This window comes from Hemibagrus wyckioides, linkage group LG18 (genome assembly GCF_019097595.1).
Source record: "Hemibagrus wyckioides isolate EC202008001 linkage group LG18, SWU_Hwy_1.0, whole genome shotgun sequence".
NCBI lineage: Eukaryota > Metazoa > Chordata > Actinopteri > Siluriformes > Bagridae > Hemibagrus > Hemibagrus wyckioides.
The window spans coordinates 5695751-5715284 of NC_080727.1; the positions used below are offsets into that span (position 1 = coordinate 5695751).

Sequence of the window (19534 nt, forward strand, 5' to 3'; positions counted from 1 at the left end):
TGTCAAAGGAAACTCTGTTATGTAAAAGTAATTAATAAAAGCTTTGTTTCGTCTCAGTATACATTTCTATTGATCCCACCAAACACAAACAGATTTTATTTATTTATTTATTTATTTATTTATTTATGGATGGTCTATCAAGGCTTTTCACATTTGTGCTTTATCCGTCGGTGTGCAGTATCTCAGTCATGACAGTGCTGTATACCAGATGCCAGAAGAGATCAAGGATTTTTGCTGTAATGGAGTGCAGTTCTGCTTAAATCTGCCTTTTTTTACTGTAATTCTTCAGTTTCTAAGCAAATCCTTACTTTTACTGCTAACACATTCCTGAACTGACCGTGGTGTAACACTGAAAAATAACCAGCAGTTAGTTTTGATCCGCTATTTTTATTAGTTCCAAAAGCTCTTGTATTTAGTCGAACCGCACCGGGCCTTTTTGTGTTTGTGTCTGTAATTAAAATTCCACTTCCTAGTTCGAACCGGTGACATCAGTGACATCATCAGCAAACATGATGGTAATTTTGTCTTAAACTGTAAAAGCTTTTAGATGAAGATGAAGAAAAGAGGAAGAAGGGAAGTCGATTTTTATCAGGAGCACCTTTTAACAGGATGTGAGCTGACGGGCTTTAACCTGAGAGTAGCATCTTCTGGATCCGTTTCTGCTAGTCGAGCAAAAATACCCCGAAATATTGGCCAGATTGTGTAGGAAATGTCAGTTACTCAATATTAATTTCAGGTCTAAAGAGCTGATGTTTAATATATGGCACATGCAGTTATACTTTATACCGTCACGGCTGTGATTAGACACTGCACACAGACTTGGCTACGCCGAATAAAATATTAATAATTCCCGATATTCTGTAGATCCTCACCCTAGCTGGTGTGATATTGCTGACTTACGAAAGGAGCATTAAACCTGAATCTTTTAGATTAGTCACAGGGTTTTCTTCACTTCCTTTCTATCCAGCAGACTTGGCTATTATTTGCGCCGTGTGATTATTTTGCAGATGGAGTGCATGACTCTTGTCTCTCTGGTTTTCTTTCAGGGCTCTGCAGTCCATAAGAGTGGCAGCGCTGCAAACTGTTCCTCTGAAAAAGAGTCTAATGAGGGCAAACTAATTAAAGGTAAGTATGGGACATAGCCTCTGTGGACTTGGCCCCTGGGACCAAACCACTATTCAGAATTGAATTAGAAAAAAAAAAAATGCACTTCTGCAATTAGTCTTTTTAATCATTGTTGTCCTGAAAGTTCCACAGAGTGGTGAAGTGGTGAGGCGAGCAGCATTCTGTGTGTGACTAGCCCGTAATGATCCTGTCTTTAACCCTATTGACCATCAGTGCTAGCCGTATTTCCGGCCCCAAGGGGAAGGTTAATGGCTGTAACTAAGTGGAACAGATCGGAATTCACTTCTCCTGGTCTTGTTTTCCCAGCATCTTTTGCACCCATCTGCTTTGCGATAAAGTCCAAAGAGAATGACTTGCTGCCTCTGGAAAAGAACCGTGTGCGTCTGGACGACGACTCCGACGAGGACAGGGGGAGAGAGGAAGAGCAGGCGGGGGCGGAGCAGAGTGTGGCTGGAGTGGAGCAACAAAGTGAGGCTCCTCCTCCACAACCTGAGGAGAAAAAGCCTACTCTTTCACAGGAAGAGTTGGAGGCCAAGCAAGGTAGGATAACACACACACACACACTTGGTTGGTACTATAGGCATTTTAAAATGTATTGCAGTGTCCTGCAGATTTTTGGCTCCTCACTGCCATTTGTGTCCCATTTTATGCCGTTTCAGTCAAGTAAACAGCCTGCTAAATCTGTGTAACTGCTGCTCATAACCACATAGAAGCACGGTGATGGTAGCATTATTTATCAGCACTGACTAGGACATGGGTCAGAGTTGAGGGCAAGGTGGATGGACATTACTTTCACTTTGCGCCAGTGGTAAAGTTTGACCTGCCTTTTTTGCGTGAGCCAATAAAAAACAAGTGGGACTATAAAAAAAAGAAGCCAACAAAATACATCATTACACTGCTTGTTAGGATTTTCTTTTTTAGCAGTATTGGCACTGCTGCTATTGTGAGATGGCACCTTTTAAATATTATAAATTTTCAGCAATATACAGCATGAATGTTGTATTTTGTCCATTGTTTGTGATTTTGAGGGATATATTGTAAGTATTGAATTGCTTTTGAAACATATACCTGGCAACCTGGCAAGCAGGGGCAGCTACAAAAGGTGCAGAAATGGAACAAAAGTGCATTTTGAAAACCAATTCCAGTAAGAAATGATTGAGGTAGTATGGGTTTTATTTATTTATTTATTTATTTTTGCATCCGCTAAGAAGCCCGAGCTGAGAAGTACAGCATTTCGGCTGCAAAATGTCCCCTTAATGGACATGTTAAACTAAGTATTATTTTTGATGCATTTTCAGTTTTGTGTATCTGGGAGGCCAGGTGTTTGGAATCGCTAAATTGCTAAACTGCTCCCGCTCCACAGTTGTCTGACACACATTGCACATTAACCAACACATTTTCCTCTAATCTGTTGACATAATGGTGTGTAAACTGCACAATCAAATGCAGATGAGTGCCACAAATTACACCTTTTATCTAGAGGAATCCTCACACATACAGTCCTGTAACTTACAAAGAAGAATTCTTATACCTGCAGCGAAATGGTTAGGGGGAAAAAAAATTGTGTTCTTTACTCAAGGAAAAGTTCATTTACTTATTTAAAAAAGAAAAATCAGAAAGAGCTTCCCACTCAATTTCTAAAGCATTACATAAGTACAGAACTTAGTACGATAAAGATTACCAACAGAAAAGACATCTGTCTCAAATTTTATTGCATTTACTGCTCAGCTATTAATATCAGTATAAATCTAAGTATTCCAAATCTCTGACATTAATTAGTACGATTATTCTCATACGCAGTGTTGTATCCTTCAATACAAAGCTCTCTGTACGTCTACAGTACTCGCTTGCTAGCTTATATTACCTGAGGAGATATTGATTTTGAGTTTATTAAGTAAATTCAATGAGCTCCCCCCCCCAACCTCTAGTGTATTATATAAAAGAACAACTCAGGAAAGGCACACATCATTAAAAGAAATCAGTTTTAGTCTGCTTCATGGGCGTACTTTTCGAGTCTGTTGTTCACTTTGTGTAGAAAAATGGATCTTCAGGCGAGACATACATCACAAGTCTCTTAACCTGCCCTGTATTCTTGGGCTCCAGACAATTTATGTGGAAGAAGGAAATCGGAAATGAATTTTGTTATGCACGCAAACATCAGCGATCAGTGAAAACTGTACTGAACATGTCTAACCCAGCAGTATAGTCTCCGTGTTGAATTGAAGCGTCTGGAAGCAAGAAATGAATGATGCAACATGGTGCTGTCGGCCTAATAGCTCTCCAGGACTTGACCCCTTTTTTTAATTCTACAATGCCTGATTTCTTTTTGATGAATACCCAAAAGCACACTTTTCATTCACGTGTGATTTCTGGCGTTCTATTTTTTATGTATTTTTTATATTCTGACCAAAAAGTTGTATGAGCTTCACCTCATTTCTTTAATCACAGACAGTGCTTTTTCTCAGAAAGATGCTGAAAAGGTTTAGGTAGGTTGTCGAGCATAATCTTGCTCTCGGTTATGAATTACTGTTCTAGGAAAATGACTTGCATGTTGAGCTAGGACCAGCTGGAAACTGCCCTTAATTCGATTGCACTAGAGGTATTTTCATCTCTCTCTCTCTCTCTCTCTCTCTCAAGAGCCAATCCAGTCAAGTGTTTTTAGTTTTTTGGTGCTCATCGATACTGATACATGACAAACCAACTTGATATTAAGCGATCAAGGGCTTCACAGTACATTTTATCCAGCCCTTTTTTTTTTTTTATATCAGAAGCTGCCACGTGTTGCTAGAAATAATGAACTCCTCATGCTTCGTTTTATGTTTAGAACGATGCTATTTAAGCAGCATCTTTAATCAAGAGCACAGCATCAGCGAGCATGCTCATTAAAAATGAGTGAAAGACGCAGTGAAAGTGAATGCACTTGAGTAAAGTGTAGATCTATGAAAGCATTTATGTCTTGGTGTTCAGTGCTCGCTGAACTGAACTGCATTCTCAGGTTGGCCATAATGACGCACTCAAAATAGCTTAAATAACCAGTTTTCAGTTTTATTGTATTGTAGGACGACACTTTTCACAGAGCAATTTGCAGTCTAGTCCAATTCGCTGGCGTTTCTTCATTACATTGGCTTATGTTGGTACTAGAGCATTGTGTATAAGTTAATGAGTACAGTTAGTACACTATTATAAATTCATCCCTAATATAGACTACATCAAAAAAATATGTCGAATAAATTGATCACCTAGGGTTAAGAAAGATATCGAGAAGATGTATGAGCTGTGTAATGTATATTAAGCAGACTCTCATTTGAGATGCTGAACTGCTTCCTGTCATGTTCCCATGACTGACAACGCATTAAATAAAATGTCAAAGAGCAAGCTTGTAATGCAATCTGACCATTGGCGGGCTAGTGATTCATGTCCATCCTGTGTAATTAAGTGCAAGCCTGTCTCCAGGTTAAGGGAAGAGAAAGACATGTCCATGTACGCTTCCTCACTGCAGAATGAGCTGTGCTCATCATTCATGCCAATTTACTCTGGGATCATATTCCCTCATGAGCTCATGTAGGTCACAGTGTAATGCACAGCGTGCCTCACCGCCAATTTCTCCATAACGAACGAGGCCTTTTAACCTTTCTTATATTCGGTACTCTTGAGAAATATAGTAAATTTTCAAATATCCAATATATTTCATTCATATTTAGATACAGTGTGGGCGTGTGTGTGTGTGTGTGTGTGTGTGTAAACAAGGAAATGAGATATGAGAGAGTGATGGTTACTGAAATCATTTTCATATGTGATTAACCTTTAAGTGAAATAATTGGTTAAGTTGGGATTTTTCCACATATCAGACATTTAAAGGTGCAAAAAAATGTTTACATTCGGAAACAAAGGGCAAATAAAGAAAGAAGTAGGTACTTGTTAGTTGCAAAAGTGTTCAACTGTGTGACTCAATATATGATGAATCCACGTTTGGCTTCGGTTACTGTAGCAAATTTTCTCTAGAGGCGATACATACGTCTCTGTCACCTTTGCCCATTTGGATCCTGATATTTCTGACCATTCCTCTTGGCTCTGTCAGATTGGACAGACTATATTCAAGTCTTTCCGAAGATTCTAAACTGGATTGACATCCAGGACGTTCTAACATTCAGCTAATTAGTTGATAATAGTGGTTACTTTATGCTCTCCACCTGAGGTGTCATGTGAATGGGGCCTGTGATCAGAGAGTAGTTAGAAATATTACCATAGCCATGATTACAGCTGTGATTATACTGTTTTGATGACGGCCCTTTACGTCAATGCAAATCCATCAAGCATAAATTTGCCATGGCTTTCAATCACACTGTAAAACGGAACAGCTGGGAGCCTCTCAACTCCACATGACAAACAAAATAAAGCCAGATTGGAAATAATTGGACAGATTTATCTGTTCCTTTTGAAATGATTTTAAGAAAATAAGACAGCTCTGACCTGTCGAAGCATGGACTCCACAAGACCTTTGAAGGTGTGCTGTGGTTAGGGCACCAACACGTGGCAGCAGAGTTGTGAGGTAGGGTTTCTAGAGATCATTTGTGTGGTGGGGATTCTATAGGTCACACTTGTTTGTTGAGCACAGCCAGCAGATGCTCAGTCAGATAGAGATCTTGGGAATTCAGAAGCTAAGTCAACACCTTTTGTCACCCTAACTCAAACCATTCCTGAGGTTTAGCACTGTGTTTCTGCTGAGAGTCCACTGCCATGCTGTTACTATGAAGGGGTATAGCAACGTTTAGGTAGGTGGTATGTGTCGAGGTCAAATCCACATGACCAGTACTCAAGGTTTTGCAGTGCCTCCTCCGGCTTGCCTTCGTCCCATAGTGCATCCTGGTGCCATCTCTTCCCCAGGTAATCGACACTTCCATTGCTCCAATGCTCTGACTCTTCTTGGCTTCTAGCCATCACAGTTTGACCCTGGTCGTTCAGGGATAATTGACCCTGGACAATCAAAGTCGCTCAGATCTTTATAGCATGCCAATTTTTCCAGTTTCCAACACATCAGCTTCAAAACTATGTTTGTTTGCTACCTAATATGCTTGCTGCCTAATATATCGAACCCCTGTATAGGTGCCTGAGTTTTAACGAGATAATCAATATTTTTCACTTCACTTCTCAGTGCATTTCATCGGTGTGGTTATATAAAACCCCTTGTTTCTGATATCTTATTTTCCTGCACTTCTTTGGAAAACTTAAGTTAAAGGAACCTCTCTCTGTTTTTCTTTCTCTAGTTATATTTTAGATTGTTATTGTGTTTCATAACATTGTTTGTCTCTATTTCTCAGTGTTTCTTTCAGTAGGACAGGTCATTTTGACCTTAACAGATTTCAGGGCATTCCAGTGGTTCAGCCTGTGAGCTGTTAGCTAGAGAAATGATTGTTCAATTAGCAAAAAAAAAAAAAAATGGACTTCATGCAGTGACTGACTACAGCTTGGGGGAAGTGGAATAGATGACAGCACAGCAGAGAGTTCAGTCAGCGGCATGCTGGGATACTCTGAGGGGCTATCGATTGGCCTGAAGCTCCCTAATCTGTATCAATGTGCTGTGAAAGGATCACAGAACCATGGTGTGATTACCAGTGCCTGGATTGAGCCAAGAACCCTTTTCCGTTCTCTTGTCTCTCTTATGAGCTTTTGCCTTTTTACTTCCCAAACACGCAGCAAGGGTGTGTACTTCTCTCAGGACTACAGTGGCACCTCGGCGTTCCACCTTAATTCGTTCCAAAAGTCTGGTCGAATGTCGATTTGGTCGAAAACCGAATTATTTTTCCCCATAGGAAATAATGTAAAACTAATTAATCTGTTTCAGCTCGATGGTTGATCTCACAACTTTCCTCTTGGCAACAATGATGCCTGATTTCCCCTTTATCGGAGACGTGGCTACTGAAATTATACCAAAAAAGATAGCGTGGGGTTATAACACAAGCACTCACGGAGGCTGCTTTCAGACCAGATGACCCACATAAAATGCTTCATCTCTATTGTCTACGCCAGGTTACGCCGCATGGAAAGCGTGTGGCATTGGCGTCGCTAGGCCGTTTTTGGGGGGCTTTAACATTTCTACTCAGCCCCCCCTGAAAATTCTGCGATTCTCCGTAAACTGTACACAAATTGGTGATTGCCTCGGTCCCCTTTAAATTTCATATGAAAACGGCGGCAGACTTCGGCTCCTCCCCGTCTTTCACCGCGTTCTTCAATCCGCAAACCGCGGCGTCGCAGAGCGAGGATCAGAGGACGTGTGTGTGTGTGTGTGTGTGAGATCAGGAAGACTCGAATTTGGCTTGTTCAGTACTCAAATGTTATACACATCTATGCAATACAGTGGAATGCTGCAATAAGTTTACCATCTTACCCTGTTAGTAAACGTTTATTTTATTTTATTTATTCATTCATTTATTCATTTATTTATACTATTATACCCTCTATGGAGGCTGAGCCCCGCATAAATGAAAATTCGTTATTCAATATTTCTTGCAATCCTGTATGAAACAAGAACCGGCGTTCCTGGCAGTCGAGTCATACACTGAAAATATTTTCCTACACCGAGGTCAAATTGACTCGAAAATTCTAATGGAATCCCGAAAATTCGAACACGGGGGTGGTCGAGGACCGAGGTACTACTGTATATTCAGAGCTGAGATACACTTGAGTAGTGCGTTATTCAGGTTTCAGACTCAACTGCAGACATGTAACCAAATTGTAAGTCTGAAATTCACGCTGTGGGCTGTAAATAAGCTCAGAAAAGAATGAATGTTTGGTCAGCTGGTTCTTTGGATGTGTTTTCTTATAGAAAAACAGATCAAACTATTAAATTCATAGTAGAGAATTCCTAGTTTGATCTTTGTTCATACATTACGAGCTCATCACCTCAATTTTGCAGCTCATGACAACAATAATTTAATAATTGACTGCTATTGGTAGTTTATTTGAATGTTTGCCATTGCCATATATCATTGATTATTGGTTTATTTTTACGCGGATTCTTGCTATTATACGAGATCATACTACACGTGATCGCAAAAAAGGACGATCTGCTACTTCGTCAGCGTTTACTCTCAGACCAAGACAAGTGCCTGTGCTTAAATGTGGTAGTCTAGACAATCTCAGAAACTCTGGTCAAGAAAAACCTGGCAACTGAAAGACGGAAAACATTTGCATAATCTGAATTGGAAGCCTGCAAATTTAATTTGCATAAACTGATTGGGAAGTCCAGGAAACTTATTTAAGCCGGTTCTTAACCCTCCTCTGAATATGCATAACTTTCCCTGCCTAGGTAACAACATAACTTTTGAATTTGCATCCCTAAACTCTGACCTTGGCTTTCTAACTTTATAACATTTTGTGAGCATAGCAGGACAAATATATGTGCCCTATATATTTTAAAACTTGCATTTGGCAGACCCCCCTTGTCAGTTTTTCTTGACGCGTGTTATATGTGTGATCATTTTTATGTCTGTGCCTTTAGGGATCTAGCTTTGGTTCAAATATTAGACATAAGTCTGTAGTCTGAATCCTGCCACTGCATATATCGGGCTACATCCACTTGCTTTAAGGACCAAGGAGCATAAGTCACATTAAATAGTCTGTTATATATTTAATAAAGGATTTTGCTGGGCTAAAAATGGAGCAAGTTGACAGAAACTAGGAATCTTAAATGAAGACAGAGTGTACCATAGTCTGGCATCTTCCAAAAAAAACCGTCCTTTTATTATTTTTGTTCGGCTCTGATACTGCTCTAACTCGGCTTGCGAAACAATTTGCACTTTACTATGTACATGTACATGTCTCCGCCCGTAAATATATCATGTGCACACTTTTATATCCTTCTGAACACGAGGAGTAAATGGTTCTCTTTTGTCTCAGCTCATTTGTAAAGGTCATCCGATCTCCAGGCTATATAGCACCTTTTCCAAAGAACAAATTACTCATGGTCATTAATGCTGTTTTTTATTCCACCGCCAAACAAGCCATGCAGTGCTTAAGTACCTGTGCTGAATTCGGTTACCCTTCTTACCCAGGTACCACGCGAGCCGAGCCAGGACATACACTCGGAAGTAAAAATAGTCTGACCATTCAATTGATCAAACCGTCACACAGGCATCCTGATTAATGTCTCCAGCTGGAATTGCTCCCCTGCCGTCCCCCAAAATCTTCAGGAGCTTCGGCAGCGTCATAGTTTCTCTCAGACTTTCTTTTCTAGTGAATTTAATCCTAATATTTTACCTTTGAAACCGCTTAAAATATCTTCTGACGTTCTAAATTAACGTTTGCTGAAAATACACGAGATTGCATGCATTGTAATTTCTTCTCAGTTTATCGTCCATTTGTTTTTAGCCAGTCCACCAGTCAAGTCACAGCTCCAGTACGCTTCCTAGTCCCAAGTTTTAGTTGCCCAGAAGCGTAATTGGCTAGGCTAAAAAGCGATGATGTAATGTTTCTGTGCCCTCTATCAAAAGTTGGCTGATGTTTTACTGTGAGCTAAGATTCACTGCAGATGAATATTTTTCAAATATGGCTATAATCTTTATTAAAGAAAAAAAGCATTACATTTAATTACATTACATGCACTATATGGTCAAAAATATGAGGATAGCTGACCATCATTTCCATCCCATACATGACAGGTTTTTGTCAAATTTTGGAAGCACACAATTGTCTTGAATGTCTTTGTATGCCATTGCATATTGTTTTTTTCTTTAACGGAATGGCACCAAGGGCTTCAGACCTGTTCCAACATGATTATGCCCCTGTGTACCAAGCAAGATTCATAAAGACATGGTTTGCCGAGGCTGATCTGATTTTTATTCAGTGATGCTGTGCCTTTTTTGGTCCAGGTCTCTCTCGAAAAAAGATTTCATCTCAAGGGACTTCTTGGTTAAATAAAGGTTAAGTAAAAATAAAATAAACTGTGGAAGAAAATGAGTGGCCTGTACAGAGCCCTGACCTCTACCCCACTGCCTGACCTCACTAAAGCTCTGATGGATAAATGAGCACAAATCCTAACAGCCATGTACCGATATCTAGTGGAAAGCCTTATCTTACCTTAGTGGAAAGAAGCAAAGGTTTGAACATATTAATGGCAATATGCTGGACACAATTTGCTTGTTATTGGTGAGGCAACTACTTGTGTGTCATTTACTTTTATGTAAATATTCAAGGTGCAGCATGAAAAAGTCATCAAACTTGAAGTAACGTCGAACACTTCTACCACCGACTGATGGTAAAGACAAAATAGGCTGTTTTTTAAAGACTGGCCCTGATAGTGGAATGTCTGATACGAGTCATTCTTCTTGATTTCTGGCCACCCCTGTCTGTTTCTCCAAACCTTCCTTCTTCTGTTCTTATATTCAGCTGCATGTGTGAGAGCTGAGTGTTTTTGCTCACCTATATTGTTCCCACTGTGTTTCATATAATGCCGTATGGTTGGAGGCCTATTCTTAGCCCAGAGGATAAGCACAGTGTTTTGCCGTCCTTGTGTAATCACTTGTTTTCTCTCAATTTTCAAGAAATATACTGGAGAACAAATGCCCTATCCTCTCAAGCTAAATTGAGCTGTTAAACTTCAACTCAATTTAGAAATTTAACCTCCACCTCCAGCTTGTATTTGCTTAGGTGGCCAGCTTTTAAAGACCCATTCAGGGGTCTACTATATTAGCTCTTCTCTTGTTAATAAAGCCAGAGAAGGATGTGGGGTGACCATGAATCTGTCTTACCCATGCTGTTACTAATACACTGATACAGTCGAGTGATGCGTATAATTCTCGCATTAGCCTAGTTGTAACATCTGTTAATGTTTTAATGTAAGTGAACAATTGCAGTTACTGGTAGTTTCGAGCACCATATGGGAAATTAACACTGCAGCACTGAGAATTACATTATCTCACTCGCAGAAACTCATAATTAGACAAAAGCTACTTGTGAAATAGAAGATTTCAGCAATACTGAAATTCCTCACTACTCAACATGGCTTCATGGCAGTTAGACAAAGTACCATTAGTGAGTGAACCAATTAGCATCCCAGTGTAGCAGGAACTACCTTACACAACAAAATGCACCCTGTTTCAGTCACTTATATGTGACTTTATTCACCAGTCAGATTGAAAGTATCCCTTGTGTCAGCTGTGACCTCACCTGTCTTGGTGCATATATCTCCCAAGGCAGGTAAGAACATAAGTTGCTGTAGTCTGCCTTCAGTACCTGATCTACATGAACAGAGAATGCAAAAGCAAGCAGGAAAAATCCGTCACCTTGCCGTCATCTCATCACTGTAATTCAGGCTCTAGGACTATGAATGTTTTTAAGAAATAATCAGCACTCTTAAATTAACATAGTCTTGCCTTCCCAGGAAAGAATAACAGCACTGAATCTCTGACCTGTAATGCCTAACAAGGTTGGATATACTCGTCGATGCTCCACACCTCCATGCAGAACTACTTAATATTTTAAGCTACTTTATAGTCTGAGGTTTGTGCACATGGACCCTCCTCTTCAATTCAGACCACATCTTATCGGTAGGGTTCAAATCTGGAGACAGAAGGGCTCATTGCAAATTATTGATTTTGTTTCTTTAAACAAGTCTGAACCTTGAGGCAGAGGTTATCTGGTTTTAGGCTGAAATACACTGGAATTTGGCAGAATTCATGATGCCATCAGTCTTCAATACAGCCTCCAAACCCCCAGCAACAAAACAGCCCCAAAACAACTAAAGCTTTATTAAACCATCTTGGTTCCAGTTCAGAGGAGAGTCATGAAGCATCTTCCTTTCAAGGATGCAGGGAATTACAGGGAACCAGTGAAGAAAGCATTCACAATATGGCCAAACGTTTGTGGGTATTTGACCATTGCTCCAATGTATGCTTTCCAGGTATAATAATATTCCAATTTATTCCAAAGGTATTCAGTGGGGTTGAGGTCAGGACTTCATGGACCCCACTTTGTGCACAGAGGCATTGTCATGCTTCAACTGGGTTGGGACCCTTAGTTTCAATGAATTTTTTCATGGATTTTTAATGCTAAACTATACAGTCAGGCACCTCCAAGTTGTCCAGTGGCACCAATGTTGTCATTTAGATATTATGATCAAGTGAGTGCATACTTTTAGCTAGATGGTGTACCACTGGGAGAACTTGGGGAGATTCTGGATCAGCTGCAGGGGTGTGGTTAGACATACCTGGAGTTGTTGTAGCCCTATCTTGAGAGTACACGGGACTGAGCCAACACAGGAGTGGAGGTCAGAGTAAGATGTAGACAGTCATTTAAGAAAAAACGTTGACTGCATCCAGTTATTTTATTTGAAGCAGTTCGCAGTGAGGAAAATGTTGGGCTGCAAACATTCTTGGCTCTTACAGTAAAGCTAGGAAGGGTTTGGCCATGTTTAATGATGGAAAATACCATGCACTCTAGACACATTTAGAAGTCTGGCATGCGTAATTTGCTTTTAAGGATATCAGTACATTTTCCATGTTGTAAACGTCCCCCTAAAACAACTGACTTTCATTCTAAGTAAGGTTTTAGGATGCAGGTTATTCTTATTTTGTATTGTTTTTTGAATGTGGTTTGAAATCCCTTTTTGGGGTAAATTTGCATATACTTCAAAATGCTAAAATATTCCTTTAACAAAACCACAACAAAGCGAAAATCTCTGATCATTCTAAGCCCCCCCACCCAAAAACTGCATCTTTATTCCACAATTAATCCTCATCACCAGCACTTGTGTAACCCTGATTTCTTTTTTTTTGCAACACAGCCAAGCAGAAGCTTGAGGACCGTTTGGCAGCTGCTGCACGTGAGAAGCTGGCTCAGGCCTCCAAAGAGTGGAAGGAGAAGCAGCTGCAAGCTGAACGCAAACGGAAGGCCGCTCTCTTTCTGCAGACACTGCGTGGTCCTGAAGCTGAGCTCAAACGAGCTGATGAGCCCTTCGTTCCTCCTGAGGTATGTTTATGTATCCTGATGTAAACCGGTACTACCTCATGGTGGTGTTTTTATAACATTGTAGAATGTGTAAGAAAATGCATGACCACATGATTCATTTTTGGCTTTAAATTTGGCTACTTTTCTAAGGTTTTGTTATCTTATTACATTTGTTATTGTAGCAAATAAGGCTCCTGAAACCATAATCACATTTCCAAATAGTCTGTACGGATTTCAAATGTTTATTGATCTGTCTTGGTTCAGGGGAAATGTAATATCTGTCATGAACTGCTGTATATATCCCCAATGGAAATGATTATACTTGCTGTGTTGGCCGTGCAAATGATGTGTAAAGGTGTAATGCATCTCTTCTATGCCACTGGGGCTCTTTATGAACCTACCAAAAAAAGTCTTAGATGCTGTGCGTCAAAGTAAAAAAGAGACAATGGGTGAAGTTTTACACCTTGAAATAGCCTGTACATTAAGAACTCTGACATATTGCCTGACTTCCTAACACTTGTACAAGTGTGAGAGTGCAAAGTTTTGTGCTTTGTCCACGGGGATTGAGATGGAGTTCTTAATCTTAACTTGTTTGGCAACAAGAAGCCTGTATTTTCCCTGGTGAGGTTTGCATGGTGAGAATGCACTGCTCTTCTTCCAGCTTGTAGCTTGGGCGTCCCTTGAGTGTTTGAAAAAGTGCATATGTAAGTTAAAAAAGGAAGACTCTACAGCAGTGACACTTTCATGATGATCCTCTTCACTGTGTTGTATTAACATGCTCAGTGGAGTGGCAAATCATAAGCAGCCCTGCAGTCTCAGAGCATGGACCCAAGTCTTAGATACTCTTACACCTTACCCCTTTTTGGCCAAGGTATTTCCATATGGATGTGGCCTCCTTCAGCAGGATAATGCTCCCTGCCATACTGCACACATTGCTCAGGAATGTTTTGAGGAACAAACAGTTCAAGGTGTTGACTTGGCCGTCATGTTTCCCAGATCTAAATCCAATCAAGGTATGTTTCAGGCAAACAGCCTTGATCCATGGAGGCCCTACCTAGCAACTTAAACAATCTGCTGTAAACGTGTTGGTGTCAGATACCAAAGCACACCTTCAAAGGTCTTTGTGGACCTGCCTCAACAGGTCTGAGGTGTTTTAATGGCACAAAGGGGACCAGTATTAGCCAGGTGGTTTTAACGTTGTGGCTGGTAAGCGTATACCCTCCTTGTGATTGGCAAATCATAACTCCATTAGCTAACCATCTGTTTAAGTGGAAGCTTCACTTTGCTGCTGCTTTTTTAGTTGCCTGGAAACCTAAGTGACTAGGCTAAAAATGGTAGCTAACGCTGAAATAAGGAATGGTAAACCAGATAGATAGATAATGTATTCATACAGACTGAAGGGCTCAGTCATAGTCGTCATCCTTTTCTAAGAAAACGTTAAACCCGTTGCAAAAATGTAGCAAGCTGTGGATTTGTCCACGTCTGCACCACCCCACTTTTGTTCATATTGCTATTATTCAGAATATCACAAGTTTTGTCCAAGGACGTATAAGTATCTTATACTTTCATCATCGTATTCTACAAAATTATGCCTAAATATTATTTTCAAGGTTTCACAAAGGAATTATGAGAAAAACATGATCAAAACATACAGCACTGAACAAAAGATTCAATGGAACATTACCTAGGAGGGTTGCGTCAGGAAGGGCATTCGGCGTAATACCTGTGCCAAATCAGAAATACAGGCCAGATGATCCACTGTGGCAACCCCGAACAGGGAGCAGCCGAAAAAACAACAAGAAAAAAGATATATTTTGCTAAGCAGACACCGTTAACAGAGTTGAATCCAACTCTCCAGAAAACTCTGTAAATTGCCTTTAAAATGAACTGTTTTTTGCAGATTCCTAATCACCGATTAGCATAGCTCTAACTTGCATATGGTGCTACATAAATAGCAGTAATCTATTAGAAAGACATGTTTTCTTATACCGCATTCACTCCTCACGTTGCTCAAATCACTAGACACAGGGTGGCCGTTGAGAGTTCCATCTTCTCCTGCCATGTTTTCCTTGGCAGTGTGTGGCTGCAATATGGGCACACAACCTACACAGCTAGCAATAGAATGAATGCCAATCCACCCACTTAACCACAAATCAGATGTCTTCCTGCTAAAAATGAGATGTAATATCCAGATTGACCATAAATCGGATGTAGTCCTGCAAATGCTTTTGTAGAAATTGCATCAGAAGGTCAGGAGTTGAAGCCTCGGAACTACCAAGTTACCACTGTCGGGCCTTTGAGCCAGGACCTTAGCACTCTCTGCTGCAGTGGTGCTATATCCTTACTGACCCTTCATTCTCCCTACACTGGGATATGGAAAGGAAAGGATTACAATGTAATGTAAGCCTATATTTGAAAAATAGTCTTTCCACTTTTTCTTACTACTAAAATCTGCCGTTTATTTGCGACAAAATCAAGGATGTTATTCTGTCACTGTTTTGGTCAGAAAAGGTGGCCAGCATTGAGTAAGTAGAACAAACAAAAACCACCAGATACATTTTACAGTAATGGGTGGAAAACTATCGTACCACTAAGACCGCAACATTTCTTTTTTTTTTCATGTCACCAACCTCACCCACTTCACTTGAATGCCTACTGGCCACTTTGTTGCGTAATAGTACAGCTTCTCGACATTGGTCAGTTCTGAAATCAGTCCAGAAACGGCACTGTGGTCTAGGGTTCACCTCATATGAACTTGTTTATGGACCACACCACCTTTAAAACTATTTCCTGCAGTCCTTAGGCGTCAAATCACATCATTTGGTTGAACTTGTGCTTCAGTTTCACTTTTTTTGGGGGGGGGGGAATATTTAAAGATATTCTTTAAATTGTTGACCAGTGAGTAATAAAATAATTGAAACATTAATCAGGGCTATGAAGAGATCTCAAAAAAATGTACAAATACGGAATTATACACAATAGGACAGAAATCTGCTGGGTTATGTACAGTGTTTTGTTCCTTATATAATGACAGCACTGTTAAAAACATTTTTATTTATTGAAGAACATCCTTACTGTTAGGAAGGAATTTGTAGGTGTGATCTCCACCCAGCACTGAACAGTATTCTCAGTGTTCTTCAGCCTCAAGTATTTGTGCTTCCTGAAATTCTGCAGTTCTTTTGATCATTGGATCAACGTTCAAACATAATTCACACTCGTATGAGGATTTGCAGCTCTGCTTTATTCCTACGTGATATACACCTCCGAATTTGTGCTTGTCTGCCTGTAAATATTGTCACTGACCGGTTTTATCCGCTAAGTGGATTGCACAGCATGTTGCCTTCCTCCAAGGCTACTTGGCATGTCTGACGCAAATCTTGTCTTCGCAGCGATTCGTCTTTTTTAGGACATACTCATGACCGCTATTTCACTCTCTTCATCGCTGTCTCTCTGCCACTTTCACTCAGCCACCACCATCATTCTACTGGTTTTTAGGGGGGGGGTTTGGCAGTACAGCTGGCTCGGCCCTCATTAGAATCTTCTTGGTTTTCCTCCACCGTTTCTCGTCACGGTGATTCAAATCAGAGATGCAGGTGGCAGACGCAGGACATATGTTCTGTATGTTTTCAGCATCCACAGTGGTTCCTATCATCTTTTTGCTGCTACAAACTCTGAATCCTGACACCTTGGAAGCACGAACTGCAGAATTTTGATCAGAACACGACTTGTCAAGATCCTATCCAGTTACATTTTAATAAGCGTCGCAAGCCGTGTCAGAGGTGTATCAAAACCAAGGGCTGTCACGCTGCCCTTGGTTTACATCTCGTGTCTTTTTTACATATATATACACTCGTGAGTGAAGTGTCACAGAAATCCTTTGAAATCACAAATCTTCTACCAAACAATTTCTGTCTGCTATGCACATTATTTACAGACATGTCGTGATTGTAGTGTTTGTATACCATGATACTCACTTTACATTAAAATAGTGAAACCAAGTGCGGATAAATATACCAGCTAATCACTGTCTCATGTCATGTTTTTAGGTGTTTTGTGTGTTTAAAGGGCAGTGGTGGCTTAAGTGGTTAAGGCTCTGGGTTGTTAAAGGGAGGATCGGGGGTTCAAGCCCCAGCACCACCAAACTCTACTGTTGGGCAAGTGAGCAAGGCCCTTAAACCTCTCTGCTCCAGGGGTGCTGTGTCATAGCTGCCCCTGTGCTCTGACCCCAACTTCTTCAGCTGGGATATACGAAGAAAAGAATTCCACTGTGCTGTAATGTATAGTATATTATATATATATATATACATATAACATGTATATGGACTTTCTTATGTTCAGTCATGATCTTTAATGTAACCCATAATCTTGTATAGCATGTTATACAACCTAATGATATAGCTATCGAACTTGGGTCTATTCTGTTAATTCAATTTGAAAAGAAATTGCAGAAATCTAAATTCATTAATATCGTAGCTTATATTAATGTAGTACTTGAGGTTAAAGCAAATACAGTTTTACTAGACAGAAACGTTTGTACCTCCAAAACGACAAGATTAATTTATTAGTTCTTAATAACAATGAGATGTATTGGTCGAGACAGATCTGCTAACCATTGCACATTTTGCATAGGAACAATAGTCATTTTATTCTCTACTACATAAAAGCAGCTTATGACCCAATCAACATATAAATGTGGAATGATCGACAGGTTTGTGGGAGTTTTGATTTGCTCATGTTAACTGATACCGCCTGAAAGCCCCGCCCCTTTCCTGATCTCACTTTATTAATCTCTTAATCTTCCCATATGAAAGACTCTTGATTTTATTTGTGACAAGTTAAATGGGGAATGTTTTAAGTTTGATAAAGGTTTTTTTTTTTTTTTTGGATGTAGCTAATATTAGAAAAGTATGTATTTATCAGTTAACTATTAAGAAACTTGAAACTTCTGTACGCAACATCGGTTTCCTGGAAAAGAAAGAAAGATGTTAAATATTTTGACTTGAATCCTTTCCACTTCCCTGCATGTAAACCTTTCTTGATTCTAACGAAAACAGACAAGCTTTGCTATCCTTCCCAAGCACCACATAGGTTCTTGTTACAATACATTTTAGTTGATTATGCCCTTTAGCGGATTTTTATTTTTTTCCTCTCATTCCGCCTTTCAGAACCCCTGCTGGATGCAGCCTTTTGTTCTGAATAGTAACTAAACAGTTTTATACAGTCATTATTCAGAATAACAGTATGAATAAATGATGACGTACGCCGCAGAGATTAATGACCGTGTAGTTCTTTAGGGTCGTACCACACTTGGCATTGAGCCTCTAGCCTTTATGGAGCTTCTTCACACTCTGCAGCTCGGTATTAAAACATGAGCTGCCTCATTCGAGAAGCCATGTACTTTTACTCAGCGTCCTCTCGGGAATTCACACAGGTCTTTTAAAAGTGACTCATAGCTTGTTCACAGTGGTTTATGTGGGAGCTGAAGTTCCTCAGTTAAGGCAGATTCATAGTTCTGAGTAGTTGCACGGATAGGAATTCTATGTAAGCTTAGCTCAAGGAAGAGACATTGACGTATCCAAAATCTCTGCATTACATTGTGTAAATGCTGAGCGGTCAAGCCGGTAAGTAATGTTGGGAACTTTTACCCCCTTAGCCACAGATGTGCTTGGCTAGTCATGCAGATTTTTACTGTTTCTACTCCTTTTCACCTTTTCAGCATTTATAAGTTGCCCTATGATAATGTAGACGGTCTAAATATTGACGGACAGATTTTTCTTGCGGCAAGCCTCTCGCAAGCCCGGAGTTCTCCGAGCGAACATTAATAATATTTGCCTGTTAGAAAAATCCAATTAGGATGCTGTATTTCAAAAAGGGAACTCGCTACTGCCACTGATTAATTTCTCCACAGGCCAAGTTCATCTAGGTGAGCATTAATACATTTGCAAGCCCTAGAAACATACGCTAGTAGGAAACAATAGGGCTTCTTTCTCAAAACTGTACAAGTAAAAACAACATTTAGAAGTTCTGTCATTTAATGATTCAATTAATGATTTAATGAGAAGTTAATGATTCTTATAAAGCCTGCAAAAAAATTCAGTGGTATCAGTTTTTTTTTAAGGAACTGAAACGGTTCTAGTTCTAGCCCCATGGAAATTCTGTCTATCCAAGTGTTTCTTCTTTTTTCCTATGGTAGGATTCATATTTAATTTTTTAAATATAGAAAAAGATAATTAACATCATTGTTTTGTAGCCCTTCTGTTTTGGTGCATATGACACTTCCTCCTACTGCACATACTGTACTTATGTAACATGCACTCATGTTACAAGTACTCACGTTACTGCCTCCTACTGCTCATACTGTCCTCACGTTACTGCCTCCTACTGCTCATACTGTACTCACGTTACTGCCTCCTACTGCTCATACTGTCCTCACGTTACTGCCTCCTACTGCTCATACTGTCCTCAC

General features: G+C 40.0%; 1 protein-coding gene across 1 annotated transcript in view; it reads left to right on the forward strand.

Annotated features, from left to right (window-relative positions):
* The window catches only part of sfswap (splicing factor SWAP), a 111645-nt gene that overhangs the window by 49331 nt on the left and 42780 nt on the right, over positions 1 to 19534 (forward strand). Inside the window, exons 11-13 of the mRNA XM_058415365.1 lie at positions 1047 to 1125; positions 1432 to 1665; positions 12905 to 13089. Coding sequence (XP_058271348.1) covers positions 1047 to 1125; positions 1432 to 1665; positions 12905 to 13089 — 498 coding nt within the window. The remainder of the gene's footprint in view (positions 1 to 1046; positions 1126 to 1431; positions 1666 to 12904; positions 13090 to 19534) is intronic.